Here is a 15066-nt window from a genome sequence, read left to right as displayed (position 1 = left end):
TTCTATTACTGCAGTGATATTTGTGCACATATGACGGTGGGTGTTTGATGAGGCTTATTTTTTTTTGCATTCTTAATCCTTTGTAAGAAGCATCTTCTGCGTGTTTTGTGAGTCGCTCAGCTCTTCGAGCGAGCAATCGTCTCCGCTCTTCCGGAAGAGGAAGACGCTACCAACAAAAACCCACTCGTCCCTTCCAGAAGAAGTCCTCTTCCGGAAGCGGAAGACGCTACCAACAAAACGGAGTCGCCCTTCCAGAAAAAGGCCTCTTCCGGAAGAGGAAGACGAAGACTTGGGGCCACTTGAAGCGAAGGGTAAAGTGACAGAGAAAGTAGAAAGAAAATACATTAAATAATGGAGTACGACGTTTCGATTGCAACACAAGCAACCGTCATCAGGTACAACTCAATTTGAGAGAGAGACAAAACACAGACACGGAGACTCACACAGACAGACACACAAGCAGAGAGAGACTCACACAGACAGACACACAGAGAGATTCACACAGAGAGAGTCACACAACACAGACACACAGAGAGAGACACAGAGAGAGACACAGAGAGACACAGAGAGAGATAAGACAGAGAGAGATAACACAAACACACACAGAGAGACACACAACGTAGACACACATAGAGACAACACAGACACAGAGAGAGACACACAGACAGACACACAAGCAGAGAGAGACACAGTGACACAGAGAGAGAGACACACACACAACAGAGATACAGAGATAGACACAACTCTGTAAACGTGGGCACGTCTCCTGGATCAACCTCGACCAATCATCTTCCGGAAGTGGCGCGCGAGCTGTCAACAACAACAACAAAGTCGGTGGGGGGTGGGGGCTGTTGTTTGTTTGTTCGACTTCTACCGGAATCTTCTTCCGCTTCCGGAAGACATCAGCGCTGCTGGGGGGCGGGGCGGGGTGAGGTTGGGGGGTTGAGCCCGGGGGGACGGGGGGGTTGGGTGGAGGGATGCGGTGGGGGGGCGGGGGGGGTTGGGTGGGGGTTGGGTGGGGGGCCGGGGGGGGGTTGGGTGGGGGATGCGGGGGGGCGGGGGAGGACTGGTTGGGTGGGGGGGCGGGGGGTTAGGTGGGGGATGCGGGGGGGCGGGTTGGGTGGGGGAGGCGGGGGGTTGGGTGGAGGGATGCGGGGGAGGGGGAAGGGTTGGGTGGGGGGATGCGGGGGGAAGGGTTGGGTGGGGAGATGCGGGGGGGAGAAGGGTTGGGGGGGGGTTGGGTGGGGGGGGATTGGGGGGGGGCGTAGCTCCGTCATGAGTGCGGTGACGTCACGCCCAGGTGGGGCCACAGGCCACGTGTATTTTGCTCGCAGTGATCTTGTTTGTTGATCATTCCGTGGTTGTCCAAGGCTCGCGTCGGATTCCGCGTTCCGTGCCGTGGTGTGGATAGGTCGTGCATTTGCTTCGGTTTACATATTTATTTTTTTGGTGTCGTGAAAACTGCTCCGATTAATTTTCGTCAAAGAGTTTTGGTTCAGATATAATTTCGTTTGTTTGGTAATTTTGCTGCTGTGCCCGAGTTGGGATGGATGAGACATGCGGAGCGGCGACTTTGGTGTGCGGCACAGGTGAGATTGTGAGTGAGTGTTTGCTGAGTTTGTAGGTGAGCAGGTTGGTGTGTGAGTGTATAATAGTGTGTGGTTGAGCTGGTACAATGAGTTTGTATGGGGCGTGTGAGTTTGTCTTGGTGTAGGATGTGCGTTAAGCTGTCCCGTTCCTTCCTAGGTTCGCTAACAGCACTTGCCCCAAGAGTATGTTAAAGGTCACAGGATGGGATAACGTATAACGTTTGCGGCAGTAAGGTATATGCGAGTTAATGTGTACACTGATATTGTGTGTGTAAGTGTAAATCTACGTGTGTGTAAGTGTAAATCTACGTGTGTGTAAGTGTAAATCTACGTGTGTGTAAGTGTAAATCTACGTGTGTGTAAGTGTGCGAGTGTATGACGGGTGTGTGAACAGGCGCGTTTCCTAGGTGAGGGCATAATGTATAAGGTAGCTTTATGTAGTATGTGTGTGTGTGATTAGTGTGTAGGCAAAGATTGCGTGTTTAATTCTAGATTTGAAGTTTTCGTAACTGCAAGGATTCATACTCTTTGGTTTTTTCGGTAAAGTCACGTTGGTAAAACATTTAAAATTAAGGACGCTTGTGTTGCGCCCGAAACGTCGTGAATTAATTTATTTTAATTTTTTACCAACGTGACTTTACCGAAAAAAACAGAGTATTGTGTGTTTATTGATGGTATGCATGAGCGGTATTTTATTATTATTTATTTTCATTTTTATTATTATTTATTATTATTATTATTATTTATTTTTCATTTTTACCTACGTGACTTTACCGAAATAACCTAAGAGTATGAATCCTTGCAGTCACGAAAGCTTCAAATCTAGAATGGATGAGCGGTGTATTTAGGGGAGGCCCTATAATGAGTGTGCGAGTTACAAACGGATGTTTGTGTATATACAAGTAAGGTAATAGAAACGTCCATATTTATACAGGTGTGTTTGTAATTGTCCTGGCGTAGGAGAGCACAGCTGTATCATAGTAATATTGTGTCGGTGTGTATATAGGTGGGTGTTTTAATTCATTGGCGTGTGTGTAACGAGGTGTATCTTGGTATATAATTGCTTATTGTATAGCTATATATGTGTATTGATAAATCGTTGTATGCAGGTGTGTCTTGGTAATGCAGTATTGTATCGGTGTGTCTTCGTGATATTGTATAGGGATGTATATAGATAGTGTTTGTATGTAGGCGTATCGGTTAAAGTTAATAATTACGTAAGTTTGTCTACATGTGCTAAGGTATAGGTGTGCGTGTGTTCGCCTGTTGTGCAACAATATACATACATGTACAGTGGCAAGTATACGTGCTTTATTATATCGTGTTTGAGTGTCGGTGAGAGCAAAGTTCTGAGATAGATGTGACTGTGTGAATGTAGGTGAGTGCTAGCATAGGCGTTTGTGTATTGGTGTGTGCACATGAGTGTTTAAGTTTATCGGCCTAGATGAGTGTTAATACGTATTTGCATGAATGTAGATGAGTGTAATTCCTGTAAATCTGAGTGTAGGTGTGCGTATGAGAGTGTGCATGATTGTAGACAAAGACACGTGGGGAGCGGTGGCGCAGTGGTTAGCACGCTGCACGACGAATTGGGTGACCCGAGTTCGATTCCCACTCACGGCCAACACTAGTGACGATTATCGGAACCAGTCCTGGGCCTCCCCTAAGTTGAATCAAATGAATACCTGGTGTGATGTGTAAACGGGGATACAAAGGTGGCTGGGCGTGGTGCGACTCACCCTCTCCCTGCTGTGCCTAGCCGACCTTCATAGGTGCTCGCTTACATCACTTGCTCTTACAGTCTGTGAAGGCTATCCGTGGGTCTTTGTCGCGTGGCATTCTTTGTGCTTAGGGTTGCACAATAGTAAATAATTGAATCGCCCCCGTTGCCAGCTAAACAAACTGTGTTTGGGTGATAATACTGCCCCTTGACACATGCACACACACCCACGCCCTCATTTAGTTAGTCACTTGCCAAGCTCGGAAAATTGGTGGAAGTATCTAAATATAGAGTGGTTGGTATTTGGGTAGACTTGTGCCACCAAAGGAATATGGAATGTCCACCACCAGTGGTTCAGCGTCACCAAGACAGATGTGTGGTCACCAACATAACATCAATTGAGCTTGGAGATACTTTGACCTTTCTAAAATATTCTTTATATTAATATCGAACTCTCGCAGAATTCTCAGACTGTCAGATTGGTCCTACTTTGGATACTTGTTCAGTTATTTGTTCAACTTTTTGTGTGCCAGAAAAAAAAACTGCACAACTTAAATCTGTACTTGTGGTTAATTTGTGTGCTTGCTGTAGAACTATCCCAAACTAACCACTTTGGCAGTCGTTGAAGGTGGGAGTCTCACAGCCTCAAGATGAGCTTGACACAAACCCCACCTCCTGTGCACTAGATTACCGGCGTGGGACTACGACCACCATCATCACCATTACCACCATCATCACTACCACCACCTATCATCACAAGCATTACTGTCACAACCACAATCATCCAAGCTGATAGAAGCCAAATTTCAGCCACCAGGTAGCTGGAATTTGTCAGCTTTAGCATTGTACTTCACTGTGGAGGCAAATTACAGTACAGTACTTGGTTCTCAGATGTTGGGGATTATGTATTTCAAAGTATTTACCATGGGACTTGAGTGAACCTGATCCGGCCCTATGAGTGAAACCAATCAACCCTCTGGATGGCATTTTTGGGGGTCCAATAATGTATATGTTAATCCATTGCTGGATGAGGGCCTCCCCATTAGCTGTGGGTCATGGGAGTTATATCACCATACTTCTTCACACTGGTCAGCGCGAGATGGCGATAGTGAAAGCGGGGAGCATAGAAGTACACATAACATATTTAGCTTCACCGCCTTATGCTGTCGGCAACATCTCCTCGCAGACTATAAGAACCTGTTTAATACACGGTCACCCATCCAATCACTTTCCAGGCTTAAATTCTGCTTAGCTTCCTTGATATGATGAGATCAGGTGCATTCTGCTTGATTTTGGTGGTCCGATTTATTTTTATCTTTTTATTATTGTCTGTATGTAAGATGAAGAGTGGCAGTGTAGTGGTTAGCGCACCTCGCTACGAGCTAGTGGGCCTCCCCTAGGTCGCCTCAGCCTTAAATGAGTTACCTCGTGCAGTGTGTAAACATCGGCACTGGGGAGACAAAGGTGGCCGGGCATGGGGCCAGCCACCCCCCTCATGTGCCGTGCCAGCCTTCATAGGTGCTCGCGAACAACACTTGCCCAAACAGTCTGTTAAGGGTATACAGAGGAGCTTTGTCTTTGTAAGACTATATATTGCTGCAGAAATGAGCCAGTATTGATAAGTGTAGTGTTATTGGAGCTTAAATGCCCTAAAAACGGACAGAGGACGGTGACCTAAGTTTATGGGCCTTGAGTGCAGCTCATTTTTGTTGGCCCTGAAATGTTGGTGGAAATTTCACATTCTTACGTAGGACATTGGCTCGGTTGACAAGTTTAATCCTCATACAACGTTGTTTTTGAGGGCTGTTGACCATACTTCACCACTCTGGTCAGTGCGAGTTTGTCATGGCAGGGGGCCTGAACTTGTTAAGATATCACTCGCCACTGATGAGAGCAGTTGGCGTCGAGAACATGCTGATTGGAAGCCATATTTTTTTGTATTCATATCAATTTCATAATTGGCGTTTGTCTATGAAGCTGGTAACCCTGAGCTGTATTCCTGGCCATGGCGAACATTGGTGAGCGAAATCTGAATAGTATCTGCATCCCCCAACCGCCACCTTCATCAACCCTTCCTGACCAGCACGGTGAAGTGTGGCCACAATACCCCACGATCAAAAGGCGTGGAAAGATTTCCATTCAGCAGTGGATTGGTAAAGGGCTAATTTGGTTGTCAGATTCAAGGTTTGGCTATGTGTGGGGGGCGATGGTTCACTGGTTAGCGTGCTGTCCTGCACCCGGCAACCCGAGTTCGATTCCCGCACACGACCAACACCAGTGACTGTTAACTCAACCAGTTCTGGGCATCCCCCAGGTCGACTCAGCCTCAAATTACTACCTGGTGCGGTGTACAGACATCGCCACTCGGGAGACAAAGACGACCGGACGTGGTGCTGGCCACCCATCCGCTCCCTTATGTGCCGTGGCCAGCCTTAATAGGTGCTCGCTAACAGCACTTGCCCCAACAGTCTGTTAAAGGCTATATGTAGGATTTTTGTCTTTGTGGAAGTGGTGGTGCAGTGATTAGTCCACTGCACTACAAACGACCTGAGTTTGACCCGCAGACACAGCTAACGTCAGTGACATGTGATATAAACCAGTCCTGGCACTCCCCTCAGTCGACTCAACCTTAATGAGTAATGAGTGCGATGTGGAAACATCAGACAATGGGGAGAGAATTGTGGTCAGGCGGGGTGCTGACGACACCACGCTCTCGCGTACCATGCCGACCGTAATGGGTGTTCATTAGCAGCGCTTGCTCCAACCATCTATCTCATCTCGTCATACTGTGTGTATGTGTGCCTAAATGTGTGAAAGTCGGTGATCAATCTGAGTCTGTATGAATGTTATACGAGTACAATCCTGTGTGTGCCTATACGTGTGAGTGTAAGTGTGAATGTGTGCACATAAGTGATCGTCTGATTGACTGTGTAAGTGTAGATCAGGGGTGGGGAACGTCCGGCCTGTGGGCCGTATGAGGCCCGTGAAATCATTTGGGTCTGGACCTGCCAAGGCAACCGCAGGCGGGACTCGAAATTCGAGGAGCAAACCTGGAAAAGCAGTTGCGAGTAGCAACATCATCAATACCAGCTAACATCACCACGCCTCACCAATGAGAAGCAGTTCCAGCCATCGCATTAGTGGCGAGTTAATTAAATGTTTGACCAAATATAACAGGCGAATTTTTAAGTTGATAATTTTGTATGGCCCGCGAATGATGTTATGAATATCCAAATGGCCCTTGGCAGAAAAAAGGTTCCCCACCCCTGGTGGAGATTATAGGAGTGTATTAGGATTGTGTATCAACCCACATGTGTGTTCTGTACATACATGTGCGTGCTTTTGTGGCCGCATGCGTGGCAGTAGCGTGTGTGCAAGTGCGAGCCTGTGCATGCGTAGATAAGATTGCGTGCAAGTGTGTGCGTGTCAAACCGGTCCGGTGGCTCAGCCGTAATAATTAGAACTGCTTTTTGTGTTTCGTTTGTTTTCCTTCCCCCGCACCTCCGATTAGCACCATTGGCTAGCACTGTGCGAAATATGTTCAACATACATACAATAACATAATTGGAAAGTAATAATTAATTAACGTGTTCTTGATAATAATGCTCAGTTAAGTAATAATGTACCTGTTTAGCCAGGAGAGGCACACTGGGTTATTATTTTAAGATGTTTTCAGCCAATTAATGTGTGTTTATACGTGTCGAAGAAAACCCACGCTGTGCGAGGGGGCAACACCCAATCCCCGTACAGATGTAAACAGATGGCGACTTGTCCACTTGCTGTACTGCCTTCTCCTGGCGAGCCAGAATAAGGGAGTTTCACAACAATTGTGTGACCCACCAACCCTCGCCTCCACAATTCTAGGTTACAGGCGTCCATAGCCACCACCTCTTTGTACCGTAAATGGTCGACCAAGTCGCTTACAATCGGAAAGTTGCAAGTTCAAATCCTGGTTGCTGGTTGACTCAGCCGATGATCCTTCTGGGGACTAAACACACGAGTGCCACTTTGTGGAGAAGTCGGCAGTGGCTGTCCTAGGGATAGACTGCCATCATAACCCAGCGAGCCGAATTCGATACCCGCTCACGGCAGACACCAGTGACGATTTTCTGAACCAGTCCTGGGCTTCCCCAAGGTCGACTCAACCTTAAATGAGTACCTGGTGTGGTGTGTAAACATCAGCACTGGGGAGACCAAGGTGGCCGGGCGTGGTGCTGGCCACACCACCCGTTCGTGTGCGGTGCCGGCCTTCATAGGTGCTCGCTAACGTCACTTGTCTCTAACGTCTGCTAAGGCTATATGGGGGATGTTGGTGTGAATGTGCGGTGCGTTTGAGTTGATGTCGGTAGTGTGCCTTTGTGCCCTTTCTCTATTTGTGCAATTTATGTGTTTGTTAACACGCGCACTAAATCCCTTTAAACATCTGTGTATATCACAACACTTGCCTGAACGTATACACAGTACAGTATATTGACATGCGTAGGATGCATTTTTGGTGTTATCTACTCACACGTGTCATTGTTTTGTTCCTGGGTACTCAGGTTTCTTTCTACACAGGACACTCATAATCATAGAATTTGCCAAACATCCAAGGCAGCACCTCCTAAAAATGTCTCTGCGGTCTTGACTCATTGAGACGTTGCGAGTGATCTGTGCTGGTGTGTAGTGCGTATTTACTGCACTTCTATCATCCCAGCCACTTAACCTGGCCTGGGCCATAACAAAGGTTAACACAGCCTAAATTGAGTCCCTCTTAAGATTTTGTGGTGGGATATGGCGGCGAGTGTGGTGGGATCGGTAACGTGTGTGTGTGTGGTTCTATAGTGATTGTGTTGAATGGTCAGAATCTTTATTTTTATTCAGACTGATGGAATCCAATGAACTATGGCGCTCTTTTTCTCAGGTGTCCAATCGGGTGGTGTCCATTGCGATTGCCGTGTGCGTGCGCCGTGTTCTTGTGAGAGTGGTAATGTGGTGTGTGGGATTCGGAGTTGCGATAAGTTTGGCTCGATGTGGTGCATGGCCTTGTAGTGATGACTACAGCGATTCCCCATGAGCATATCGCCCAGAATGCACCCGATCTTGTCAGATCTCAATCGCTAAGCAGAACAGAATTGAGCCTGGACAGTGCATGACAAATTATTTGGTGGTGCTGCGTTGGCAGTTGTGTACAAGCACAATGAACAAAGAAACTCATCACAGTCAGAAATAACACGGTCCCAAAAGAAAATGTGCAGTTTTATGTTAACATGCATGATAGGTGTTTTATAGGCTGATGGGGCATGTTGTGGTGGGGTATGTACTGGGCAGCAGAAGGTAGCGAAGGAAGATCCATTGTTGTATCGTACATTTAAGCGGTCACATCTACGTTCCCCGCTCTCACCAACCTGCACTGACCAGAACGGTGAAGTATAGTTGGAAACATCCCATGACCCCACGCTGCGTGTGGGGGCCCTTACCTAGCATTCGATTGACACAGAGCTGCACAGTACACATTGCGGATGAGTTTGGTGACTCAGGTGAGCGTGGTGTGACAAAGTGACGTCGGGCAGGTGTTGGGAAGAGCGGGGGGGGGGGGCGTACTTTGGTATTTGCATTTAGCCCATGTGATATCTCTGGGAGGCACGGAGTCCAAGGTCCTTTGTCACGTCATAATGTCACGTGTAAATGTGTGTGTGTGTCTTTGTCTTTGTGCGCTTGTGTATGTTATTGTGCGTGTTGTTCTTTCTGGGGAGCGATAGTGTAGCGCGCTATAAACCCGGCGGAACGGGTTCGATTCCCGCTCACGGCCAACACCGGTGACGATTATTTGTACCGGTTCCGGGCCTCCCCTAGGTTGACTCAGCCTAAAATGAGTACTTGGTGCGGTGTGTAAACATCGCCACTGGGGAGACAAAGGCGGTCGGGCGTGGTGCTGGCCACCCACCCCCTTGTGTACCATTCCGGCCTTCATAGGTGCTTGCTAACAGCACTTTCCCCTACAGTCTGTTAAGGCTATATGGGGGATATTTATCTTTGTCTTTGTTTTTCTTTGTTATTCTTTGTGTGTGTTTGTTATGGTAGGGTACGTGTTAGTGGGTGTCAAGTGTATATCAAGTATGTAATTGTGTGTGTATATTAATGTGTTGCGTGTGTGTCGGTGTATGTCATTCTGTGTATGAGTTTCATTTTGTGTACATGTGGGGCCCGTCTTTGCGTCATTGCCTGTGTATCAATGTATTGTCACGTTGGCTTTCTTCATGTCTCATTGAATGTGTTTATTTGTCAGTGTTCAAACGATGTGCTCTGTTTTATGAGGCTTACAACCTGGGTTGCCTGTATACACACGATATCTGAACCGTAAACAAAAAGGCTGCCGACATAATTTGGAGGAAAATGTCGGAGGGTAATCTTTTTCGAATCTTCTTCCTTACATTGGCTTTTATGCTCATTCCAGTTTCCTCCCACACGCAGAATCAACGTAATAAGCGGCTGCTCTACACGTCTTGTGTATATATGTGTCTAGAAAACCCCTCGATGCAGGGCTGTCCATCGTGGGGGTGCGGGGACCCGGGGCAAATCGCACTGCTGTGGGGGCCCCCCTCCAAAGCGCGGAGTCCGGGGCGGTCGCCCAGATTTGCCGTACACTCAGGAAGGCTCTGCCTCGGTGGCTGAACACATTTAAATGCTATACAATGGATGGGCATGTGCCCTTTGGTAGGGGTGTGCAGGAGTGGAGGAAGCTGGCGGGGGTGGGTTGATGGAGCCTGGCTATCCATTACCGTTGAATCCAGCTTTCCACTGCCGCTTAATTGGTCAAACATCCCACAAGGTCTTCAGATGCTTTCCTGGGTAAATGTCGTTTTAACTGACCGGCTTCCGTTCCTCCCATGAAATCCATCTCTTCTCCCTCGCGCATCGTACAAATTGCTTGATTGAGAATGTTCCACACCCCCCCCCCCCCAGCTATGACCAGGCCTACCCCGAACCCCTCCTTAACCACTCCCACCTGTCCTACTAACTGTCATCATAACTACACCACCACTTTTAAACAGGACCCTGCGGGGTGGGCTGGTAGGAACGAATAACCAAAGAATATAAACATAATGTATTATTACACTTGTTAAGCCAGGAAAGCCCCACTGAGTCAAAAGGTTTTTGTAGGGTCCTGCCAAGTGTTTGCAGTAGGGGTCGATGTTGATACACGGACGGACGGACGGACGGACGGACGATATAATCTATTGGTGGTCTGGTCCACTTCGTTCCTACCAGTATAACCCCACTCTTTAATTCAACCACTGTCATCTTACGTACAATTTTATCATTGTTGTTAAGCATTTTGTAATAGGGTGCTATATAAATGTCATTTTAGATAAGGTGTGTCGTTGCAATTCTCTGTGCGCTTTTTGAATGCTATCGCTTCTCCCAGTGACCCTGTGCTCGACTGCGATGTGCCTCGCTGTGTTGGAGCAGCCAGGGCAGGACCGACGAGTCACAAGGCATCCACCTCAATACAACATAATACAATCTGCTTTCTAATCCAACGACATCTCAAAAATGCCGCACAGAAATTGGTGGGCGTATTTATTTTATCGAAGCGGCTCGTTGAGTCACAGGCAGAAGACAATAAAGGAGGGTCTTGAGCCTGGACTTGAACAGGGGCAGGGGGGTTGATGGTACCGGGTGGCTGGGGGAAGGGAGTTCTAGATCTTTCGGGCAGCAGAGGAGAATGAGTGACCTCTCACTAAGCGAAGGTTGGCTGAGACCTTAAAAAGAAGGCCTTGGTTGCTGGGAGTAGTGTGAAATGAGACGGAGAGGTAAGAGAGCATGCGAAGAGGTGTTGGTGAGAAGAAGATTGGAGCGGTGGGAGATTGCTTGTCGGGGTGTGTAGAGTGAGATGATGAGGAAAAGGTAGAAAAGTGTATGTGCTTGCCTATGCTCGGCTAATGTATTCCCATGTGTATTTCATTTGTATCTTAATTTCCCCCCCACCCCCCATCCTCACCATGTGTCTCTAGGGCCTCCTTTGGCTGTACTATGCTCGTCATCAGGTCTCCAGTTCATCTGCTCCGCCAACAATGGAACCGGCAACTGGAGCTCAACCGCTATCCCTACCATGGCCATGACCCCCGGCCACATGAGGCCCCACAACTCCGCGTTCTTGGGCTTGGGCCTGGCACTCGCCTCCACCATCTTCATCGGTGTCAGCTTCATCCTCAAGAAGAAAGGCCTCATGCGATTGGCTCGTGCTGGCTCTACACGCGCCGGTCAGTAAGGCACTTTGCCATTGGCTGCCACGTGAGATATTGTCAGACTGTGACGTGGTTGTGAATGTCGGACAGTGCTCTCCATTTTTATCAAGGTTACTGTCCTCTCCTTTTTCCCTTCCTCTCTTACGTTCCTTGTTCTCTTGCCTATTTGTTTTAACTTGTATTCAAATTTTTTTTTATATAGTTTTGTATTTTATTCTTTTCCGAATGTTTTGTCTCTTTACAACTTTTTTTTCCCGATTGCTGTATTGGCGTTGTGTCATAAATTGACAAATCCATCTGGAACTGTCAGAGCTGTGAGACTCTTTGTGTTATTTATTGGCCCCCAGAAGCAGATGTAGCAGAGCTATCTCAGAGATCCTTCCAATTGACACCAGTCCACTCACATGAGTGGGCAGCACTCCACCACCTGACTTGGCACATCGACTAATATTCAATACATCACAGCCAAACTGATATTTTACGATTCTCAGAGATGAATTTAGCCAAATTTAATGTGATCATTATTGTTTGTAGTCATTGGTGGCTGGGCTGAGACTAATCGACTCATGACACTTCACTGTAATAATAATAATTTAAATATATAAAGTGCACTTAAACAATCGTTCTCAGGGTGCTATGCATGAAAAGGCAGAAATAGTTAACATCAACCCAGGAAAGAAGATGCAAGAAAGACTTTGAAAACAACTAAAGAGAAAAAGCCATTTTAAACAGATCTGTTTTTAGTCGAGATTTGCAGTGTCTTGGAAGTCCTGACCTCGAAGGGCAACGAGTTCCAGAGTTTTGGTGCTGCAATTACAAAAGGCACCGCCACCCCCAAGTGTGAAGCCGAGACGTGGGACAGTGAGCAATGGACAATCCGGTGATCTTAATAATCTTGATGGAATATATGGCTGAAGGAGGTCATGAATGTAGGGAGGAGAAAGTCCATTTAACGCCTTGAATACCAGTAAGAGAATCTTAAAATCAATACTGGTACGGACAGGCAGCCAGTGAAGGGACAGGAGCACAGATGTGATGTGCTCCTTCAAGGGTGTATCAGTTGGCACCCTGGTGGCCGCATTTTGAACATACTGCAGCCTGTTTAGGAGCTTTCTTGTGGTTCCAAAAAGCAGGGCATTACAGTCAAAGCGGGAAAAACAAATGCGTGGATCTGTCTTTCAGTGTCCGCGGTGTTTAGGATGTGACGGAGCCAGGATATGATTCTCAGGTGGAAAATAGAGGTTCTCACAGTTCGTTTGACATGGGACTTAAGGGTAAAGTTTGATGTACAAGTACACCAAGATTGTTGGCCCTCATGTGTTTGATAGACGTTCACAGCTCTGTTTAATCAGTGGCAGCTGCCCATGTTCAAACACAGGTGCCGGCTCAACACTCTGACCCTTGAGCCACCTGGCCACTTGGGCATATTGCTCTTCTTTTCATTCCTATTCATCTTATGTGTAACTTACGGCATCTTCCTCATCGCAGGGCTTCCTAAACTCCAGTCCTCGCGATGGGCCATTCTTTCCGTGTTTACCAATCTCTCTGTTGGCATGAAAATTAAGTCGTTAAACACGCTGCACACGTGTCATGGTCGGTAGACGTGTTCCATGGGATATACAACGCACAGAATTGATTTAAGATAGAGATCTTGAGTTTTTGTGTGTGTTGCAATTGACGCATTCTGTCTCCTAGGTGACGGAGGTCATGCCTACCTAAAGGAGTGGCTCTGGTGGGCAGGGCTTATAACAAGTGAGGCCACATCTCCATAAGAATGTGCATTTTCCACCCACTAATAGGAATAAAATCTGCAAATAATAATAACACAAATATGAAGTCGCCGGCTAGTGTTGGTGTTTACACGAACAAGCGTGTACATGCGTGCGTGTGTGTGTCTCTGTGCCTCTGTACTTTATAATGTCTGTGTGCCTGTATGTATCTCTGGATACATCCATGTGTGTGTGTGTCTGCCTCCATGTACCCATGTTTTGATGCATGTGTTTTGTGTGTCTCGTGTGTATCATTGCAATATCACGCGTGTCCGATCTTGGGCCTCTGTCCACGTTCATCTCCTGTGGATGTCTTTGTGTTTCTATCTTTAGCATCGTGTGTGTTCTCGCGTATTCTGTGTGCATCGTTTGTGTGTATGTGAGAGTTCTGATGTGTGTAGTCCGTGCTTGTCTCTTGAGTATGGTATATGTGTTTGTGTTTTCTGGTTTATATATGCGTGGTGTGTTCAGGTGTACGTGTGTTTAGCTGTGTGAGCGTCTAGCGGTTCTCTCTTGTATGTCGCATGTGTGCCTGTGTCTCCGTGAACGTCCCATGTGTAGTTTTGTGTGTGTTCCTAAGCGCATCTCCCCGCATGTCTCTTTGACCCTACATGTGTTTCCGTATCTCCGTGCCCTCGCGTATCCTTGTATTTATCTCTATGGGTGTCCCCGGGTGCCCCTGCATGTTGGGGGAGCGATGGCGCAGTGGTTGATGAGCTGCGCCACGATCCCCGTCCCCCGAATTCGATTCCCAACCAAGGCCGACATCGGTGACGAAATATCTGAACCACTCCTGGGCCCTCCCCTAAGTCGACTCGGCCTTAAATTAGTACATGGTGTGGGTTAAATATTAGCGTTGGGGACACGAAGGCGGTGGGGCATGTTTTTACCGGGCAGACCACCCACCCCATTGTGCGTCATGCTGGCCTTAGAAGCCACTCGCTAGCCGCACTTTCCCCAGCGGAGTGTAACGGCCGCACGTCCTGTGTCTGGCTGCAGTGGCGGTGGGTGAGGCGGCCAACTTCGCCGCCTACGCGTTTGCACCGGCCTCGCTCGTCACTCCGCTGGGCGCCCTGAGCATCCTCGTCACGTGAGAAGCACACCTCGTCACCTCCCGGCACACCTGCCTGCCACCTCATCCAATTCCTCATTTCTATTCGTCTCAACCTTCCACTACCTCATCCACTTGTATGTATGTAGAACTTCTTTCGCACCGTACGTATCCAACAGTGTTAATCGGAGGTGCGAGGCAACACACACACACATCCCTCCATTTCTTCCACTTTGTCCGCTTCTCCTCAACCTCCAACACATCCTCCCATATCTTCACCCACTCCTCCCTACACTACTTGATCTAGCAACTCTCTCCACCACCCCCCCCCTTGCATTCCTCCTCCATGAGGTGGTGTGGTGGTGTCGTGGCAGGTGTGCTGCAGTATGGAGTCTAGTGCTGGTGTGTTGTGCTCTTACATATAATGGTGGCGATTGTGGTGGTTGCATGGAGTGGCGTGCAGGGAGATGATTGTTTGATGTGTGCTGGTGTTAGGTTGTTGTTTGTATGGCGGTCTGGCAGAAATGGTGTGGCATGCAGGGCGGTGCTAGTGTCGTGTGTGCTGGCGTTAGGTTGTATGTATGTTGAACTTCTTTTGCAGCTGTTGGTTGTATAGCGGTGTGGCTGTAATGGTGTAATATACAGGGCGTTGCTGGTGTGTTGTGTGCTACTGTTAAGTAGTTGGTTGTATAGCGGTGTGGCTGAA

General features: G+C 47.8%; 1 protein-coding gene across 2 annotated transcripts in view; it reads left to right on the top strand.

The window, feature by feature from the left end:
* Positions 1 to 266: 266 nt before the first annotated feature.
* Positions 267 to 15066, top strand: part of LOC144718813 (magnesium transporter NIPA2-like) — a 22344-nt gene continuing 7544 nt past the window's right edge. Inside the window, exons 1-4 of one of the 2 annotated variants that reach the window (XM_078594365.1) lie at positions 267 to 395; positions 11307 to 11555; positions 13236 to 13292; positions 14309 to 14399. In XM_078594365.1, coding sequence (XP_078450491.1) covers positions 11405 to 11555; positions 13236 to 13292; positions 14309 to 14399 — 299 coding nt within the window. In that variant the 5' untranslated portion in view covers positions 267 to 395; positions 11307 to 11404. Of the gene's footprint in view, positions 396 to 1300; positions 1590 to 11306; positions 11556 to 13235; positions 13293 to 14308; positions 14400 to 15066 lie in introns of those variants that run through there. The other variant, XM_078594364.1, reaches the window with a different exon arrangement.

The sequence above is a fragment of the Lampetra planeri genome, chromosome 5 (genome assembly GCF_965212315.1).
Source record: "Lampetra planeri chromosome 5, kcLamPlan1.2.h2, whole genome shotgun sequence".
NCBI classification, from domain to species: Eukaryota; Metazoa; Chordata; class Hyperoartia; order Petromyzontiformes; family Petromyzontidae; genus Lampetra; species Lampetra planeri.
Note: the sequence above shows the minus strand (reverse complement) of the source record. Positions and strands in the feature narration are given on the sequence as shown.